At 34.7% G+C, this 21,212-nt stretch overlaps 1 protein-coding gene across 16 annotated transcripts in view; it reads right to left on the bottom strand.

Moving 5' to 3' along the window:
* SYNE1 (spectrin repeat containing nuclear envelope protein 1) overlaps nucleotides 1–21,212 on the bottom strand; it is a 300,346-nt gene that overhangs the window by 185,035 nt on the left and 94,099 nt on the right. For all 16 annotated transcript variants that reach the window (XM_051801628.1, XM_051801638.1, XM_051801639.1 and 13 more), the window contains 15 exons: nucleotides 21,017–21,169; nucleotides 20,437–20,580; nucleotides 19,933–20,106; nucleotides 18,099–18,257; nucleotides 15,938–16,102; nucleotides 15,220–15,354; nucleotides 14,242–14,400; nucleotides 13,798–14,006; nucleotides 13,410–13,518; nucleotides 12,049–12,213; nucleotides 10,022–10,189; nucleotides 8,322–8,498; nucleotides 6,902–7,042; nucleotides 5,730–5,890; nucleotides 2,792–2,942 (listed from right to left, as the gene is read on the bottom strand). In XM_051801628.1, coding sequence (XP_051657588.1) covers nucleotides 2,792–2,942; nucleotides 5,730–5,890; nucleotides 6,902–7,042; nucleotides 8,322–8,498; nucleotides 10,022–10,189; nucleotides 12,049–12,213; nucleotides 13,410–13,518; nucleotides 13,798–14,006; nucleotides 14,242–14,400; nucleotides 15,220–15,354; nucleotides 15,938–16,102; nucleotides 18,099–18,257; nucleotides 19,933–20,106; nucleotides 20,437–20,580; nucleotides 21,017–21,169 — 2,370 coding nt within the window. The remainder of the gene's footprint in view (nucleotides 1–2,791; nucleotides 2,943–5,729; nucleotides 5,891–6,901; nucleotides 7,043–8,321; nucleotides 8,499–10,021; nucleotides 10,190–12,048; nucleotides 12,214–13,409; nucleotides 13,519–13,797; nucleotides 14,007–14,241; nucleotides 14,401–15,219; nucleotides 15,355–15,937; nucleotides 16,103–18,098; nucleotides 18,258–19,932; nucleotides 20,107–20,436; nucleotides 20,581–21,016; nucleotides 21,170–21,212) is intronic.

Genomic DNA, 21,212 nt, shown 5'->3' with positions numbered 1-21,212 from the left:
AAATGCATAAATACAAATTAGCAATGGCTTTACATTTTATCAGCTTCATGACAGCAATTGTCTCCTATTATTTTGCACTTGGTTATATTATAAATTAGAAGAAAACCTGGCAGCTACAACACCCAAGAAATAAACTTATAGTGTATCACATTCAGTGGCTATTTATTCAATAAGCACCAATGAACTTGGAAAAAAAGTTTTTTTCACAACAGTTTTTTTTTAAATTACTGATGATGTATCATGTCCACGGAGTTCTTCTCAAAAGTAATGGAAAACTCATTGGGAGAAATCTGAAAGAGCCAAAAGTTTTCTTTGAAACTGAAATAGGCAATAGCATTCTCAGATATAAAGATGTTAAGATATGTATGTATATGAAATCAACCAAAAACTTGCTTGAAATTGCACTCTCAAAGCATAGGAAGTACTCAGCTTCTGCTATAATTGTGATAAAAATACAGTATCTTTCTTGTCATTAGAAAGCTCAGAATTGGCTTACTGCAACATTCAGTCAAAAATTAGCAGGGTGATTGTCAGAAAAAAAGGTGGTACTATAAGAATTTATAGTGTCTCTTTATGCAATATATTCTGAATTAATTTAGATTATAAAATATCTTTTTTGCATGAGAATATGGTGCTGAGGAAAAATACTGGATTTGCAGCCCTGAAGCTGACATTATCTAACAATGCAGCAGATACAAATGAGGCAGTGCTTTCTCACTCCTACACTATTCTGTTAAATTCACTCAGTTACATAAAAGAAGGTGGATAATTGAGGCCTTCAAACTCTCACTGAGTCTGCCACTAATGGTAACTACTTGTGATAACCATCATTTTGTCCCCCAGGAATTTTGGAGAAATGTGTAGGTGAAAATCTGGCTCTGCTGAAGTCGTCAGGGCTTTGCAATCAATGTCACCAAAAGTAGAATATTACCACTAAGATGTAGGTTCATTACATTTAGCTGACCCCAGGTTTTTTATCTGGTCAGTCAAAGATATCAAGGAACACACAATTTTTTATTCATTTGTCTTATGTTGCAATACTCATTACTGATAGAAATGTACTAGAAATTATGAATGAATTATGCTGATTGGTGTTGTGACAGAGTAACTCATCAGGAAAATTACAACCAAACATGACAAATTCTTCAAAAGCAGGCACAAAGCAATGCTGCTGAAGTAGACCTCCCTCTAGGTCCATGCATTGGAGGTTAGATGACTTGTTTCACATGTCACTCATAAAGCTCATCTGTTCACCCGCGGTACAATGACGTCCCCAATGCCTTATCTGGAGGATTTTCTCTGCTTCATGTCTGTTCACTCAGATCATAGAATCATAAAATCAGCTGGGTTGGAAGGGACCTCTGAGATCATCAAGTCCAACCCTTGATCCACTACTGCCATGGTTACTAGACCATGGCACTAAGTGCCACATCCAGTCTCATCTTAAAAACTTCCAGGGACGGAGAATTCACCACCTCCCTGGGCAGCCCAATGTTTATAAACATCATCCGCTGACCATTTTCTTTCTCTCATGGTGTTTCAATGTGTAAGAATTATGGTGGAATTTTCAGAAACTTTCAATGCAGTGTAAAAATCACTACTTATCTGCATGTATAGTAAGGAATGGCCTTTCTGGGAAGTTGGCTGGAATAGGCTAGCAGGGTTTAAGTAGGCTCCATTTAGAGAGGCAAGAACTGACACGCTGTAATGCAATATTAGTATACTTTGATGCACTTATTTTCTGTCTTAAACATTGGAATCCTGTCCATCAATTACTGAAAAACAAGAAAACATGAAAATGTATGCCACAGGAATAAGCGCATACACATTATTTCACAAGGAAACTGGTTTTGAATTGCTGTAGTGATGAAGCAAGAACTCAAGCATTGTTTTATTCTTCAATGATGAACTCAAGAGATTTTATTTATTTTGTGTATGCAAAGTTGTGAACAAATTAAGAACAGGAAAGTCTCTTGATAAATTGTTTGTATCACATGAAACAAGGGCCTTAAGGGATCCTTTGGAAATATTTAGTGCCAAGCTGGTCTGCAAGCAGCTGCACACCTGTGCACCTTAGGAAGCACAAGTGGGTCACAGACTAGAGAAAATGGCAATGTGCATGAGGTACTGAGAAATCCTATACCCTTAGAAACATGCTGTTTCAGAGAAGGTACATTTTAAATGAAAGGGAGGATACGAAGTCAGCCCTTGAAATGCAATGGTTGGAGACAATATGCATCTCAGTTAGTAATATGAAACTGAATCACTATTTATCTATATCTACAGGAACGTACACAGACAAGTGTATATACACAAGACAGTTAAATATAATAGCAATAAATGGTATGTAGGTTTTCAAGCTACCAAGAGCAATAGTTTCTTTATTATTTCAGCATAAAAGATACATAGATCAAGTTATAAGTTTAGCTTGCAAGATTAAAATCAAGTTCTATAGCCACTAGCTAATATATGTTCTAAAAAACCCAAACCTTGTGTTTATGCAGCTGTTTTGTACATCAGTTGAGATTACTCAAAAAATAAGAGTATAAATTATATTTTTAACCACACACACGAAGTCTTCATATATGTAAACTAAACACTGAAAGAGAAGGCAGCCTGTAAGAATTTTCCTTTAGTTTATGTAAAACCTTACTGCTTGGTATAGTCATGTATAAAATGGTACATTATCATGGTAGTTTTGAAACATGTAAAATGTCTCTTCTCCCATTGGCCTCTAGCAAAATGACAAATAAATGGGCTTTCAATGCTAAATGTAACAAGAACTAATCACCTTGATTTGGCTGATCTGTATGTCCAAAGGAGATGATGATGTTTCCAAAGTTTCCAGTTCTTTTTCTTGTTCAGCTATCCAGATGGACAGAGCTTCATAATTACTGCCAAAATGATCCCACTTGTTTTTCACCATTTCCATGCTTTTAATACTAAAATTAACCAAATTAATTAGAGAGAATAAACAGTTTAATATAATGAAGCTGCCCATATTCTTGTTAAAATAAAAATGGAATTTATTCAACCTACAGGAGGATCTTTAAAAAACTCCTGGTTTTAGAGGACCAAGTTGTGTATCTAAATTCAAACCTGGTTCTCTCTTAGACTGTGCACCAAATTCAAACAGTTATACGAGCCATAGTGGGGACACCGAAAGGTAAAAGAAAGTACAGCTTTATTCATCAGCTGTACAAGAATCTCTTCACTGCAGGAAGGGAAGGGAAAAGGAACATCAATAGGATTTCTATGAAATAATATGGAATTATGATTATATCAGAAATCTAAATATTTAGATAACTGAGTGCATAGATTTTAATCATTTAGTCCCAAGATCAGAATCATTACAATGTGTAATGTGGATGTACAATAGCCACCAGTGCTTGACTGCTTTATTAATCTTGCTTTTCATAACAGCAATCTCCCCATCTTACAGGAAGTTTGTGTTTTCTGCTGCAATGATTTCATATCAAGCCAAAGAATGAACAACAGATGCGACTCAACTCCCTCAAAGTTAATAGGTTTATGTTCTTCTATAGGTATGTTAAACAGAGACAGATTATGACTGATTATTCTATGTCTTAGATAGCAAGCAAAGCACCTTTTTTTTTTGTCACCAGTAAGAAGTCTAAGACCATTATACAAGGCCTAACAGCATTAACTTCCAGTATACAAGTTTCTGCTCCTTTCAAGTCATTTTAAAGAAACCAGTACTAACGTAGGCCCTGCACACAGTTTGCAAAACACACATTTTCTATTTCACTGAAAATATTAAAACTCCACCATAAAAGTTTGAATATTACAAAATTTCAAAATACACGTTCCTTTTAAATAGAGCCTTAAAAACCGTTCCATGTCAAAAAGTTTTTAACTTCTTTCCCCCCTTATTAAAGCTAGAGGAAGCTTTAAGAAAAGATGTAGTCTAAAAATGTAAAAATTAGTATTTTTATTTTTTCTTATTTATTTTCAAAATAAAAAAAAAAAATTAGGAGTGTCAACAGCCATTTACTGATAAGAGTGTATGCAAATTCAAGTTACTTGTAAGAAATCAATGTGCAAAAATACTTCACTCAAGACCAGCCCAAGGAAATAAAACTGGAAGTCAGAACCAAGGGACCAAACGAATGACATAACTGCCGAAAATCCTTCGCTTTTGTATCTGCTTTTCTGATAGTTTTAGGAAAGCCGCAGACTATAAAGAATAACATCCAAACAGACTGCACAGCTGTCCATGTTCTCCTTGGAAAACAGGTGTGCTAAGTTCTTGCTGTGAAGAGCTGCTTAAACTTTTCACTCCTTTTCCTGTTCATTGGCATTGTATGTACCTTATGTATTTGGAATACCTGCACTTCAAATTACTTGTCCAAGATTTTTATTGGTGATGCAAGTTAAAACATAACCCTTACACACTTATTATATGTTCTCTGCACTCACTACAGAGAGTTGTATATATTTGCATGTTTTACAGAAGGGATTTTGTTTTTTATTATTTGTCACATTACCACAGACATCCTGTAAAATGCATATATTCACCTAAACCTATTTCATATCTACATTGGAAGGGTATGTATATCAATGATGACTTTCATTTAAAAATAGGTGACATTATTTAAAAAATAAATATTCATTGTTGGAAGGGTGATTTTCTTGGATTGAAAAATCACACTAGTTTTCTCTCTAATAGTGAAGAAAATTATGTATAAAGTAAGGTATTCAGTAAGAGATGGTAGAATTTGACCACAAATCACTGTAACACTTCATACTGGAGAAAACATTATATAAAAAATTAGATAATTTACTGCAAAGGCTAGTTATTCTGGCTTATAACTGTTCTTCTACATCAGGAAGAAAATGGCACTAAATTAAAATCAAATTAGTATGGCAGTGGTCAATATGGGAAAAAAATCCCAATAATTTGGGCATTGCCCTCGCTCATATTCAGATAGAGGTGGTGGTACCTGCTTAAACTTACACAGCAAATTATTCTACAGAGTAATTCTAGTAAGACAAGATATATGTGCTAATTCTATCTATTACTTGTGTATCAGATCTAGTCTGTGCAAAAAATAATGATTTCGTACATATATATAAATGTATGCATGTATGGATAAAAGGAGAATAGCAACTGAAGTTGAGTAACTGAGTTGCTTATTTGAGAGAAGGAATTAAATTTTTATGAATACAAAAAGCTACAAATATTTAACAAGCTTCTCTTGGAGTTTGAACTTTTAATTTTTCAACAAAATTTGGCAAATTATGCCTTCGATTTTGCAGCAGCAGAAGCAGCTTTTGATATTGCCTATGAAATATAATTGGGCATTCAGCTAAGATGAAGGCACTTCTTGACACTCCTAAGGAGAAAGTGGAATACGGAAAACTGAGGCAAATAGGGTAAATGTGCTGCTCTCATACTTGCACTGCGTTTTTTCTTTCTGAAAGAGTCCAGTACCTCAAGAATGAGCTTAATTATCCCTTCTTTACAAGACTGGGACTTAAAGATAAGTGACAGGTTAAATGTAACTAACTTCTATTAACTATATATTATTAAAAAAATATTTGCACACACTCTTTTGACATATTTGGTACTATAACTTGGTTTTTATGCCAGGGCAAGTTGGAAATGATGGAGCTGATGACACAACATGAAATGCTGACAAGGTATTCTAGAAATCTGATACAATCTTATAGTGAAGAATAAATATTAGGACTTGTTAAGAACATACTCTTCTTCAAGAGTAACTTCCACTTTTTTCACTTGTTCTTGGATTGATTTTGCCTGATGCTGAAGAGACTGCTTGTTCTTTGAACCAAGCTGTATCTCAGAAGAATTCTTCACCAGATTCTCAGCCTGCACTGCCATTGCTTCAGTCTGTTTAGAAAGTTCCTGTAAGGATGCAAGTCGTATTAATACAACTATAAACAGTTCCATATATTTATACAAAAAGTATTTTTCCTCAGTGTTTGCGGTTGGAAAAGAGTATATGTGTCCTACATGTATATTTGGAATGTGTAAAAATCAAAAAACAATCTCTGAAGAAAGCTATTTTCACGTTGCATTTAAGAAAAGTTCATTTGAACAAACTAGCTTGAATTAAATTTATCAAGGGAAGTTATACATGCAAAAGTTTTTAACAAATCAAAATTTATTCTATATCTCTGCAAGAAATTTATTTTTGAATTGTGGAAGATCATATGCATATTTATTTAATTTTTAGATCCAACTATTTACAAAGTGGATTTTGCAGTATCTCATATTTTGTATTTTCCCTTTGTTTAGCAACTATTTTCTTTCACAAACGTTGAACCCATACACCAAAACAATGGATGCTGAGCATAACCAAGATATGTGTAATTTACTATTGGATTCATTAAAGGTAAATAGCAGTGTGAAAAGCATGGCACTTAGGAAAAACAGAATTACTTCTCCAGTAGTAAATAAAATGGGCCGGGATAATTCTGTAACACTAATTGCAAGTGGCATATTCTGGATTATGTCCACAGTGTAGAAGTCTCTCCTTTTTCTCCTCAGGTCTAAACCAGTGCTAGTTGTCACATTTCCCATAACCTTGCCAAAGTGCACCCTATTAATGTTCATATGCAAGTGCTCAACATTGGTTTAATAGCACAGATGATTACTGAGCACAAAATGGGAAGTCCTCAAAATCATCTTAATTTTCATGCATGTGCTTCAGATGCAGACTTTGAGTAATCCTTCATGATTTTTTTCATCAAATGACTTTTTACATCTAAGCAGTTTATGCAGTCTCTCATTTCTATATGCAATTTGCACCAGCATAATGGAAAACCATGCAAAGATTGAAGGTAATACACTCAGCACATGTCAACAAGCAAAGAAGAAAGATATCTCAGCTCCTATATTTCACACAGCAAATACCTTTGTCTGATCCAGTTCTGAGGAGAGGCTCTCTAAACTGCTAAAGTTTAAGATACGTTCAAGTACAGAGCTTGCTTGATTGAGGTATTTTACTACCGTTTCTTTGTCTCTTTCAAACTGCTCCCATTTATTTATTGTGACCTAAGAAAACAAACAAACAAACCCAAAACAGGAACATAAAGACAAAGAGATCAAAGGGAGGAAAACAAACTTTTCATTGTAAGTTACTGAAGAAGGAAAAAAGAGAAAGTCCTGACATAAAACAATTTCTCCCAAAAAGCCATCTACTAAACAGATGCAAATGTTCTAAACCAAATAAAACTTTTCCCTTGAATTTTCACTGATTCATACTGTGCTGTGCTAAAAAACTCTGTTCTCTAAGGTGCCAGCAATGTTTAAATCTTATATTTGAACGTCCTATAAGAAGTCTGAAGTAATACATGCAGAGACTTATGCTTATGGTGACAGATAGTCAAAAATATCTAAAAGGATTTTCAAGTTCTTTAATGAAATAAATTATAGTAGAAGAAAATCCCTACTCACAGGAAAATCACACATAAGAACTTATTTGCTCTTTTCTGATAATGCAGAATTTTGATTAACATACAGTATTTAATTCTCAGTCACAAGAATTATGACAATTTAAAAATTATTTTCTTGATTATGAAGTAGAACTTAAGGCATTATATATGGGAATCCTTAGAGAAAACATGGGCTTCAATAATAAATGCTTACATAAAGAAGTTATTTGAGCTCTATGTTTCTCATCTGGTGTTTTATCATGGGGAATACTTTTGACTTCAGACATCTATATGGAAGAGTGGACAGGTGGATTACCATTCTGCTTAGAGAAATGCAAAGGGCAGATCACATATGGGTGCAAGAAGGTATAAATTCTAATCCCAGTGCAGTCAGTGATTAGTTATACAAGCTGAAACAATCCATTAGATTTCTCTGTGACTTTTTCCTTCCTTCTTTAAATTTAGGATGACGGCATGTATTTCACACAGTAGTTGTGAGGATTATATTTGCACAACATCATGTGATAATAATCTAATACCCAGCCTAAGGACTCTGAATTAAAGGGCATCATCTTTAGTAACCAGGAGAAAGACCTTCATCTAAAAATTAATTCACAGATAAATTAATTAAAATAACAATTATTAATCATTTGGGACTTCTAAACATTTCCAAACAAAATACTGTTTCTTTACTAATTATGAGGTATACAGCAGCTTCAAGAAGATTTCATGGAGGTGCTGACCATGAAAACCCCAAGGACCAAGAGTCAGAGGTGAGACACTGAGCTCAGTTTTTTTTACATTTAAAAAATGAGGGTTTTACTCAGGTAAAAAAGAAGAGAATAAAAAAAAAAAAAGAAGAAAGCATAAGGCTTTATTTCTATATGCAAAGGACCCACCTGCAGTTGCTCTTCACGTTTCTCCATAGTCTGCTGCATGTTTTCCAATGTTCCCTCCAATTTTTGCAGATCTTCTCGCACTGTGCTGGGCAGTCCACCTTCAACCTGCAGCCGCTTGGCTTGGGAAATCTGCTTTTGCACATCTTGCCTTTTTGCACGGAGTCTTCTTGTCCTTTGCTAAAAGGATTCATCCAACAGGAATGATTAGACGTTTTAGCTCCTTTGGGAAATTAGCAGAATGCAACCACTTTCTGTTTTTGCATGGGCATGCAAGGAGAGTAACAGACAAAGGGATAAACTCTGGCAAGTACTCTTCAGTCTCATATACTCTTCAAGTATATGCCTAGGCTTCCAAACTGTCTATACACCTTTTGTGGCATACAGATGTGAGAAAAATAGTGACAGTGTGGCCATTTATCCAAAAAAATATTTGAGAAAGCAGAAGTCACAGCAGTTGTGCAATCACAGCAGGAGTCTCAAGTGAATGTATTTCTCAGGACTGCCCAGAAACATTCAGGTCTACTCTGCACTTTCTTAAGGCACAGGCTGGAGCCTCAGATTGATCAATGCAATGTATCAGCCTTATGGGAGAGCAATAGGGGAATGGTTAAGTTGTGCAACTCTTTCTTGGATGTGTTTTGCTTTGTAGCACTATCAGAAACTCCTTAGACTACATCCTTTCTCCTTTCTAACTTGTCTGACCTATGCCAGCCTTGCTAAGTAAGCTCACAGTTCCCTGCTCAATTCTGCTCTGTGTATCTTTGGGTCTGTGCCAAAGTCTATTTCATATCATAAAAAAAAAAAAGAACTCAATGAGAAGTTAACTATTTCTACTAACTCTCCTAAGATGAATAAGAAATGTAGAGTATTAGAAGAGTGAATACAACCCTTAACACATACAATAGCGCTTACAAACTCCAAAGAGTTTAGGTAAGACACCAGTAAGACTTGGTAGTGCTTGGTCAGACAGTAAGCCATGACTGACCTTACAGAAATAGATGTTAATAAAAAACACTTAAATAATGCCCAAACATTGGCAGTAAATTCTTCCTATTCTTATTAGCTTTGAGCAGGTTTTAATTTCCCATATTTGGCCTTAAAGGCCATGATTCTTGCTGTATGCAAGCCATATCACTCATTATTATTGTAGCTTGTAGATGTTTTAATCTATTATCAGTGTGTAAAAAGCCTCCTGCTCTACTCCTACAGAATGGAGGTCTATCTGTTACAACAATAGCTACCTAGAGAAGGAGATGAGGCTAGAGGTACACCTTCCCTCCAGTATTTAGAGTTGAGGCCACATCAAACTGCTGAAGTAGAGAAATTTCCAAAGCCAGAATTGTACCCAATTTCCCAGGATTGAGTCTGAAATGCAAGCTTTAAAATGGTAAAAAGATAGAGTCTATATATTTGCAGAGTATATTCACCCAAAATTTAAAGTAATGAAGATTGTTTTTCAGGTGTTTTGTACCTAAAAAAAATGTACGAAATAAAAGTTGAAAAACAAGCTCATCTTTAGGCATTAACATTTAAAAAATACTGAAAACCTTCTTCCTTAAAAGAAATGAATACTAGGCCATGTTAGAATGTTTCCTTTACAACTCTTCCAAGTTATACTAACGTACATCACAAAATTTTTTAATTACATAAATTCTACCTTTAAAAAAAAAAAAGTATATGGACATGAGTAATTGTCCTACCTGATGATGAAGCAGTAGTTGCTGAGCTTGTAATAAACTTTCTGTGTCCAGAATCTTTTCAGCCTCTGCTTGGACTTCTCTAGAGTTGTTGATTAACTCTTCAATTGCACTTTTAACTTCTTCTTTGTACTGAACACAGTCTCCAACAGCGCCTAAAGTATTTTCAATCTACAATTACAGATAACTTTAAGTATTTCATGTTGAAAGGTACATCTGTATTATAAGGGTACATTTATTATTTAGAATATTTTTTTAAAAAGTACAGTAAATTGTTTAAATTCAAACCATTTTTATCTCCAGCATTCTTGACACCTTTACCTTTACATTGAAAGAGTGTCTGTAGACTCAAAACATGAGGAGACCTTTGTCTTGTTTAAACATACTCCCTTTGCCATATGACAAACACCTATCTGTGACAACCGCTTAGATGATCACTTAGAAAATACACACTCTTCTTATCCTTGCAAGCTTACCCAGATTCTGAAACACCTGCGACACTCAACTCACAAAAAATCTTCCTACCATTTGGACTGAGCAATGCTTTGGTGAATCACAAATACATTAAAATGCTCTATTACCCTGGTTACATGGACCACAATGTGCATGTGGTGCAATATCCAGTCTCAGCTTGCAGAATTTTATAAAGAAAAAGGTATATCTATTGAACATATCTGAATGTTTTGCCCTCTTAGCATTATTCAGCTAACTACTGGTGGCTGATTCTCAGTACAGGCTCTGTTCCTCATACAGTTCCTAAGTTTTAAGGTTTTAATTAAAGTATTCTGGATATTTTCCTTTCCCTTTTCTCCTTTCCCCTCCCCTCTCCTTTTTTCTACTTTGGAGAGTCTTCAGATTCAAGTCATTCAGTTTCCTATCATATAAATGTTTAGTTCTTACTCTCCTAAACCATTGCTGAACTCTGGAAATACCCAGTATCAGTCGTTGTCTAAACAGTATCATCCATCTGATTACCAAACTTTATAAATAGTATTCAGACTCTTAAGAATCAGCAGTCTTTTAACTACAGTATAGAGTACCATTTAGATTATGCTTTTAGATTCAAAATAAGATTCTACTTATTTTCTTTTATTACCTCCATTACTTGCACTCCCCTATAGTTCTGACTCTTAGAGGAAACGAAAAACAAAAGCAACTAAAAAACCCATAAAACCTAAAAAAAAAAAAGGTAGTATCTTAATTTTTTTGCAGTCACTCGGCAATCATAACATTGGTTGCCCCAATTTCCCAAACAGTTTTCAGACCACAGAAGTTTAGACAAGTTTCAATAAATACACAGAACTTTTATATATTTGGAACCCTAACAAGACCTCTGCAAGAACTGACATTAACAGCAGAATTTGAAGTCTGAACTCTTTCTCTGTCCTGAATTCTTTGTGGGTCTATTCCACTTTCTAAGTGCAAGTTGCTCTAAGTTTCATCTGATTTTTCTTTTAACTATATAAACTGTAAAGCAGTAAGTTCCCTGAGAGCCCACAGAACCCAGGGGTTCAGTGGTTCTGGGATGTTTTGCTTGTTATGAGTTAGAAATTTTCCATCATTTCCACAGTTACAGTATCTCATTATCATTCAGGCCTCAGAGAACTGCAGTCTTTTCCTGCAAGTTCAGGGCATGATACACATCCTTAATGACTAGAAACTACCTCAAAGTAGTGCATTATTTCAGCATAAAAGATAAATAAATTAAGATTGAAGTAAAATTCTATATTCACCAGCTGATGTGCAATCACAGTTTTGCCGATGTTCACAAGTTGATTTAAAAAAACTAGAAATACGGACATTTTGATTTGAGAAATATTTACTATGATACTTTCTAATTCTGCAAAGGGAAAAGATCCACTATAATAATGTCAGTACTTTTTACCTGCTACCCAAGGAGTACAAATGAACTTTTTCTTGTTGAATGCTTGCAGTTTAACTAAAAAGCATAGCAGAGAACTTATGCTTGTGAAGTATGTCATTTCATGCAACACAGTAAATGGAGAGTTCTTGGGTGTCTCATACTGTACCTCAGCCAGCAAATCTAGGAGTCCCTTGAAGTCACTGGAAAGTTTACAAAGCTCATCCTCTGTCTCTTTGGCCTCCAACTCAGGACATACTGCAGTCAAAACAGCAAGTCTGGATTTCAGCCAGCTGTGATTTTCTCCATGCTTGTGAATATGCTTCCTAATTTCCTACAGAAAAAATCAAAACATATTTTTGTCAAATATACAAAATTAATAACTGGCATTCATGGAATCAGTTCAAAGATTAGTAATTTAAATGTACTACTTTGTTTTTAACACTATTTGCACACCCTACCAGATTCTGTCCCAGTCAATGGCTAGGCTTTTGTATTTCTTTCACAGACTCCACTACTAGTTAGACTGTTCGTTAGTAAGTAATTATGGAGTACTTTTCCCTCACAAACTAACATTTTTATTTACAATATATACATAAATGGCAGATATCACATATATATTTTCTACATAATGACCGTATTTCTTAGTTATAACTTAAATCTTAATTGTTGACTTTCCCAAATATACAATTTCATGTGATATAAAGTTTTGTGTATCTTTTTTCCACTTAAATAGCTTTCCCCCCCTTCCTTTCACCTAGTAGTTCATTTATATCTCTGTGGCAGCGCTGATGAGATGTTGCTAGCAGCGAAACTGTGCGAGTAAATGAGACCTTCTGGAGCAGAAGTACCCTTTAAGTTTAAGCTCTATCAAGGTCATCCTAACAACATTTCTCTGCACAGTTAGCCTCATAACCAGCTCACAAACATCTACAGTATGTGACACTCCTATTTTTGCTTCTAGTATGTGAAAATAAAAAGAAAGAAAGAAGGGTCAAGCTGAGTTCCAAGTGACACAATAAATTATTGCCTAAAACTAATTTAACTAACCAACTCAACCTTCAAGTATTCTATCACTTCTGTTACCAGTCACCAATGCAAAAGTGAATGGTAGAATATCTTTTCCTCCCCATTATACTGTTGTAGAAGAGAATTTTTATTATAGATTTCCTTAAATAAGTAATTAAATGTAAGATGGTTCAAAAATCTGCAATCCAGAAATTTTTGCTTTTCTTTGCACAGCACTTTTAACTGTGCATAGAATAGAAGGAGGGACAAATATTTATTCTATCTGTTCTAAATATACAGGAAAAGGGACCTGCCATTCTCTAAGTTATTAAAAGTAGGAACTTCTGCTATACTTTGCTGCATGTGCAACTTTCTCCTGGGGGTGTTTTTAAGAATACCAGGAATCAGCAAAGCTACTACGATCTCCATAGTGAATCAGTTGCACAGCTTCAGAATACAATTTTATCCAGAGTCCCAGTAGCAATGACAATAGCTTTGCTAGAACATAAACCAAGGGCTCACCCCAACAGATGCTTTACATTGCTTGTATTTGGCAGTATCATTAACACTTTCCTTTATCTTCTTTAGCTCTCTTTCTGTTGAAGAAATCCAATTTTCCAATTCAGAAAATCTGAAATAAAACATCATATAATGCAAAAAAAAAAAAAAAAAGAAAAAAGTTAGACAAAAATTGCCACTACCAAATACTAACTTCTTAAATGTAAGCAAAAAATTATAGAATCCACTCAAAGCCCCATTATAATCTGTGGAATTACTACATAAAGTATAACTTTCTGCGTGAAGCTAACGTCACTGTATCATTCTTTACGTGGTATTGATCTATGATGACACATACAGGAGTGACCATGCATAAGGCTCTACAAGACCCAGCTAGCAATTGAGCTGACACCTGCTCTTATAGCCCTTCCAGGTGTCCGAGTGCTCTGTTAGCTTCATGTAGGTGCTGTCTATCTGGGATTTGAGCTCCTTCAGGACTCGTTGGCTGCTTTCCAATGTACCCCTCACTGGATCAGAAACTGGCAGTTTTTGGCACAGTTCTTCAATTCGTTGTAGCCTTTTCTCACACAGGTGGTAAGATCCCTTATCACCGAAGAACAACTGATGGGAGACAAAGCAGAAAATTCAATAAAACTACAAACTTGCAGAAATCACAAAGCATATCTCTATATTTTTTTTATAAACTACTAAGATAAACAAAAATCTTTAAAGACAAGAATTGATCTAAGCTGGGCACAAAGTGTTTAGTGGCTTAAATGTTGGTCAGAATTTCAGTTTATTATTGACATCGAAATTTATTTCTGTAAACACCCCCATGGCAGCGTATAATTCATACCATGTGTTCCTTGATCATTCTTTCATTGCCTTCTCTTGATAACACCTTGTTCTGTCGAGCTAGTTCAGCTTTGCACTCCTCCACTGTGACCAGGAACTTGCTTTTCTGTACTTCAATCTTCAAGTGGATCAAATGATATGGAGCTTCTGTTTGAAGATCCTACACACCCATGGGGCAATAAGGAAGCACAGAGAAAAAACACTACTCCTATTACCTCAGGGTGAAGTTACTACAAATAAATTATCTAAAAGCCGATAATACAGAAAATTAGGCATATATGTGCATGAACAGATAGGGATTTCTCTGTATTCACTTTCTTACCAATATGTCTTAGATATAAGGTCATAAATTGAGACATATAACATGTATGTATAAGACACACTACAGATACATCTTCATTCTTGGCAAGATATGCCAAATATTTCCTGTATAAAATAGTATTCACAATTGTTTCCAGAGGTTGCTGCTTGCCTGCTAGTGAGAGACCAGTCATACATCACTCCAGCAGGCAAAAAATTCCATAGCTTATGAGCAAAGTTTGTTCAGTTTTTAGAGTCTTTGGCAGAAGACACAATTTAAACTGATAGCCTGACCTCTTACAGATTATTTTTTTTTGGTTGGTTGGGAAAGTAATTGCAATCATCCAACATCAGCATAAAGAAAAGCTAGCATATATTCTCAAGAAATGTTCTTAACACAGGTATCATTATGGTTATATGTAGGGAGAAAATGAAGGTTTTATAATTAATGTCTCACATTTTTTGACTTCACTTAACCACTTTACTTAACAGAGCTTTTTCAAGAGGCTATTTGTAGGTGTAACTGTATCTAATGTTGTAAAATAGATTTTTTTTCTTTTTTTCCCAATTGTACAGGAAGACAAATAATCAACTTACTTGTTTTATTTTTCAATATGTAGGTCATGCAGAAACTTTTCAAAACTAAGATTTACAATTTCCAGAGACATCATTCACTAACCTTCCACTGCCTATGGAGTTTTCTCACAGCTTCCTGCAGGCTGTGTTGCTCTTGTTCTGGGAGGATGTCAGTAAGTTCGTCACAAGCTTTCAGAAAGGCATTTAGGACTCTCTGATCCAACTGGTTAAAGAATTCCTGAAGTTGAGGCAGAAAGTGAGAAAGTGAGAAGATGAAGCTGGTTATTGATGTGGTAACCTGAAAACATAAAGTTCCTAACACACACTGTAAGTTTCAAGGTTACTTCTTTTGCATTGAAGAATTTAAATTTGAGCTAAGGAAATAACTATTTCTAGCTATTTAAAGTCCAGCAAATTAAAATATTCTCATCCAGTACACTGATATGGTATTTTAACAAGAATACGTTTTAAAGCTATGTGCATAAGTAATGGTTATAATACAGACACAGGTATTAATCTGAAAAAAAGAGCAGTGGATGCATGAGACTGGTAAAACATAGTATTCTAACTCTCAATGATTCTACTGACAAAACCTGCCCTAATTTCTACGGGGTCTTTTCACCTTCTGGTTGCTTACATCCATCAGTAAGAGCCATGATCATTATTCCTTTTCATTTTTCAATCTTAGCATTAGTTTGACCTAATCTGTATAACTTTTACACGTGCAAGAAACTCACATCAATTTTAGAATTAAGTAGGCTTTTCATTTGTATGTCATGCACTCAAAGGTTTCCATGAGGAAGGTCAGAGAATTTACTCACGCTATGTTTTCTGAGAAGTTCTTCAGGATTTCCTTTTTCTTTTAAGCAACAATTGGCAATCTGTATTACTTTCTCCAGTTCTGCTCTAGACTCCTCAAATTTCTTCATCAAACGGCTATTTGCTTCTATGTTTTTTCTCCACTCACCAGCTTTCCTGACCATATTCTGAGTTACAAGCAAAGAAAATGAGCTGGCACTTTCACATTGATTTTTATTTGCTCTCTTGTACCATGATCTTACAAAACATGCATTTAATTTGTGTCACTCTTTTAAATACATGCTTTTCACCATGCTTCTCCCTCTCCTGCTCCCATTTTCACAATTTTTAATACTTAGGCTTGAGCTAATGTCATCATTCAAAAAAAAAATTAGTAGATATCTAATATAGATGTCTCTGATACCTTCAGAATGCCTCTACCATTCGATTAGTGTGTTTCTTTCCTAAAGCCTGCTTTCATATGTAAAGCACCTGATTTGACAAAAAGCTTGCCATTTCATTTTTCCTAGTATCAAACTACTTCCTCCTAACATGACTTGACATGAAGGTGGTTTGAACCATGGATCCAACCACTTCCATGCTACAGATCTTCTGACCTGGAATAGGTTTGTAAGATTATCACACTTGAAGGTCGGATAAGTAACCAGGAAGGAAACTGTTTAAAAGAAAGACAGCAAATTTTGTAGTTATTTGTTGAAATCTTGTTTTGCAACCTTAGACACAGCTCTTCCATTATTCTGTGTTTTAGTCTGTTCCAGTGCATTGCATTATTCAGTGATTACAATTCCATAAGGAAGTAACAAAACTTACCAGGAGAACTGAACAGTTCAGCAGTTTAACCACTGCAAGGCAGTTCCAAAACCGCTTACTATACACACACAGTTCATCATCCTCACTGATTACAAACCCCAGTGTAGTGAGTTTTGATTAGTGAGCTAATCAAATCTGTCATTCTCAACTTAACCATCTTACTAAATCTTTTTAAAGTTTCCTGATAAAAATAAATGCATAATATTAGAATTATATAGGAATATATTCTTTACATGAAAAACTTCCAGTTTCCAGTATTTTAACTCTAGGTATGTCACATTTTGTATGGTTATACCATATTTTATAGGTTTATTTTCTAACATAAAAAGAGACAAACCACTATCCAACTTTATAGGAACAGAATAATTAATGTTGAACATGGTAAATTTACCCAGCTACAACTGTATCTGATTTTTCTACTATAAGCTAAACTTAAATAATGATTTCTGTTACAAATCAAACCCCACTTATCTTTAGGTACAACCCACAAATACCATAAAAATTTTGTAATCCACCTCTCAGAGCTCTTTACTGATAGGTGATTTTCTGTAGTTTAAAATTCAGTTTAGATACATTTATACTGAACAATAATTGCCTGAAAACAAATATAACAGAACCCAGTGTCTGGAGATCTGACTCCAAGATAACCATAAAATCATAGAATATACTGAGTTGGAAGTGACACACAAGGATTGAGTTCAACTCCTCATTCTGTGCAGGACAACCCCAAAAATCACACCATGTGTAATGATTAATTTCATATTAGAGTGGGACCAGATGGGGGCTGAATAGCCCTGAAAATATCAGTAATAAGTGATAATAACAACATAGAGCTCTACAGGTAAGGGGGAATATAGCCCAAAGCATACATCTTTATATTAACAAATGCAAAGTATTTGCAACCTAGATTCACAATCCATGACATTTTCTGAGTAAATACAAGGACCAGCAACAGTAGCATGTTCAAGAGTTTCCATCTTCCATGTTTTGTGTGAAGCAGGATGTATGGGAATACGGAAGCAAATAATTAGCCAAGACAATAAAGTTAGGAAAAAAAATGACAGAGTAGCCTTTAACAGTATGATTTCAGATTCCTCATTCCAAAGGAGTCTGAGACATATAAAAGCTCTCTTAAATCCTATCTTCCTCTGTGGTAGGCTCACCTCTGAATAACTGCATGGAGAACATGACTGTCAGTCCCCTGACCACTTATCACCTAATACAGACAAATCCTTAATTAATAACTTGGCACCAGAGAGGAGAGCTATCCAGCATAGTAGCTATAGAGTGACAAAATGGATGGATCATATGAATAAATCTTCAAAAATATGCACCAAGGTATGATATTATTACCTGAAAAGTAATCTGAACTTGTGTAACTTTCTTCTGAAATGTTGACTGCTGGAAATGCTGTAACACTTCACTGGAAGCCACACACTGCAGGATACTCTGACTGTTTCTCTCAATCAGGGACAAATCTTTCTTGCAGTTTTCTTGGTAAGCTACCAAATCCTGAAATAAAAAAACACATATACACCCTGGCCAGGAACAAAGGAGAGAAAAGTTTGGTAAAATAACAAGGTGTTTTTGACAATAAGAACAAAAGGGATGAGGTCAAAGAACCAATAAGAATCAGACTATACAAAATATTATATGGAATAACACAGACAACATGACTTTCTCTTTGTATGGTAAGTCTGTACCCAAACAGAGCTCTAGCTATTTATAAAAAAAAGGCACAGACAGATACCCAAGCCCTTCAGATAGTTTTAGAGAATGTTGATCAATACATTATTCTGCAATTTAATGTTATGGGATTTCTATATTTATTATATAATTGGAAGCAGGAAGCAGTGAAATCAATAGACATAAGAATGACAGCTCTCAGTAGCAGGTTGAGATCTTAACCTTCCTCACCTTTCAAAAAATTAATCTTTCATGTCAGCTTTTGGAATTCAGATTTCATTACAAATCCCATTAAGTAATGAGAAAAAAAGAGAGAAAAAAGAAAACATGCATGAAGTAGCACAGGTTTAAAAAACATGGTTTAAAAATCCTGCAGTGAGGAAACTATTCTGCCATTGAAGGTGCACTCTATCTCTTAGCACAAATCTTGCTTTACTCTCTGATCAGGCAGAAGCCAGCACTCTCCATATAAACGGTATGATTTTGGTTCCTTGCTGGCAAATAAATCCAGAAGCAACATGTCTTTTTATTATGACCCTCTGGGGCAGATTAACCTTTGAAAACAGAAGAGAGGAGTGTTCATAGGAGTTGTCCCTTAACCTGCAGTTTGGAAATGTGATTCACCCAGTGTTAATAAACGGAAGGTGATTTACTTGGGAAAATAATGGACTGGGTGAATTCAAGGTCACCAGATCATTTTTACTGAAATACAATCAAAGCTTGAAGTCACTGGAAGAGAACAGCCTTCTTGTTGAATTATTGGGCCAATCTCCAGAGTCATTACAGGCTTGAACTAATTTTTACATATAAACAAACATATAAATGAAATTAAATCTCTTTGTTCCATTATTTTTCCCCAGGGGCTCTAAATGGCTTTGAAATACTTCAGCTTCCTATAAAAAATTCATTTATTTATATTACCTGTCAAATCCAACTCTAATGAAATGTGTACCTCAATTTTAAAAAACTGTTTCTAGACTACATACCACACACACACAAGGATAAACACCAATTCCAATGAAAAATCATTGTATTTTTATTTAACTTTCCAACTGAATTCTGACTAGCTCTGCATTTCTCCAGAGAGAAATGTTTATTGGTCAGGAAGAAAAGTAGTGCACTTCAAAGAAATCACTTTTCCAGACTTCTAAGAAATTTTCATAATTGCCCAAGAAAAGCTAGAGAATTTTCCGATCATATTATTTCATCTGCTTAATTAAAAAAAAATAATCAATTTTTTTGATACTTCAGTCCAATTTCCACTAGATTAAAAAAAAAAAGTCTTATATTTACTTCTTGGATTGAAATCAAGACACTAGGAGGGAACACAAGTTTCAATCTTTGTATATATGCCTAGCTGATTTTAGGATAAGGCTATATTTGTTGCCTGAATATGAAGAAGCATTTGCTTACCTTACTGAGTTGCAATCCAAATTCCTAAGAAAGTTAATTGCAAATACTCAGAGGTAGTAGATCTTGGTAAGATATTTCTGAAACTTACTTGGGCTTTTTGTTTAAGAACAGCTGTGGGTTGTGCTTCAGGGTCCAGGATAGAAATTATTTCATTGACTTTTTCAAGAGATTCATAAAAATGTGTGATTTGTTTCTCCAGCTCTTCCAGTGGAGACAGCAGACGCTGGCATTCATACAGCAGGGCACAGGAATACTCCTTAACCTTTTCACCATTAAAAAAAAATATTGAAAAAGTTGTAAAATTCAATAAATAATAACTTCCTTTGCATGTAGGTTTATATACTTGCTACCTAGTCTTTTTGAAATATTGATCAATCCTGATCCTGTATTACTTCTTAAAGAACAGAATATTAAATTTAAGAATGGTAATCGTAGCATCTAGGAGAAGCAACATGTTCTCCACGCTGAATCACTTTGTTGTTACAACTACATATTTGTTCAAATGCATATATGTGAGCATTTATGTACAGGAGCTTACTATTTATTAGTTCAACAGTCAACAACACATGTAGCAGAGAAACTGTTCTGCAACCTTGCTCAGCTGCTCTTTGATCCGTGTCAAAGTTCCCAGCATTTCATTCACTTCCTCTTGGGAAACTTCTTTTGTAACAAGTTGCACTGTTCTTGTAACCGCTTTATACTGAGCTTCCATTGCAGGCAATTTCTGCTTAGTATTCTGAAACAAGTGGTTCAAAAAATATTTCAACAGCAGCATTTATGCATTCATGGGAGATACAAGACTGATAAAAGATATAAATTCTAATTATCAATTATTTTCATCACTGATTTTAAGTGGATACTGAGCCATGTTTCAAATGCATGAAAACTGAGCCAAAGGGTATCAGTCAATTCACCCAAATATCATTTGAAACTACCCAGAAAAAAATATCTAATTGGGCAGTATTTTTGAAATTTACTCTAAAAATGTCACTCATAGAATAGCTATAGCCAAAACCACACCAAAAAAAAGTGCCACTGGTAGAAACAAACAAACAAACAAACAAATTAGTAATGGAAATGTATACTAAAATAATTTTATGCTATCAGAGTTAAACAGTTACAAGTTTCTCTCTTATGAACGAGAAAGAAAGAAATGAAAGTAAGATACTTACTTCTAATTCTTGTACAAACATTTTAACATCAAGGAAGGACATTTCTACAGGGGTTGAAAATTTCCGATTGTTTCCATCAATAAAAGCTGTCAAATGAGCAACACCATCCACATATTCTTTCTTCATTTTGTCCAGTTCATCTGCTCGAGCATACTACAAAAATGTAAAGGAAAAAGGAGCAATCAAAAAAGTAACT

Source organism: Manacus candei, unplaced genomic scaffold (assembly GCF_025592945.1).
Source record: "Manacus candei isolate 608988 ecotype Guabito, Panama unplaced genomic scaffold, ASM2559294v1 h1tg000052l, whole genome shotgun sequence".
NCBI lineage: Eukaryota > Metazoa > Chordata > Aves > Passeriformes > Pipridae > Manacus > Manacus candei.
Note: the sequence above shows the minus strand (reverse complement) of the source record. Positions and strands in the feature narration are given on the sequence as shown.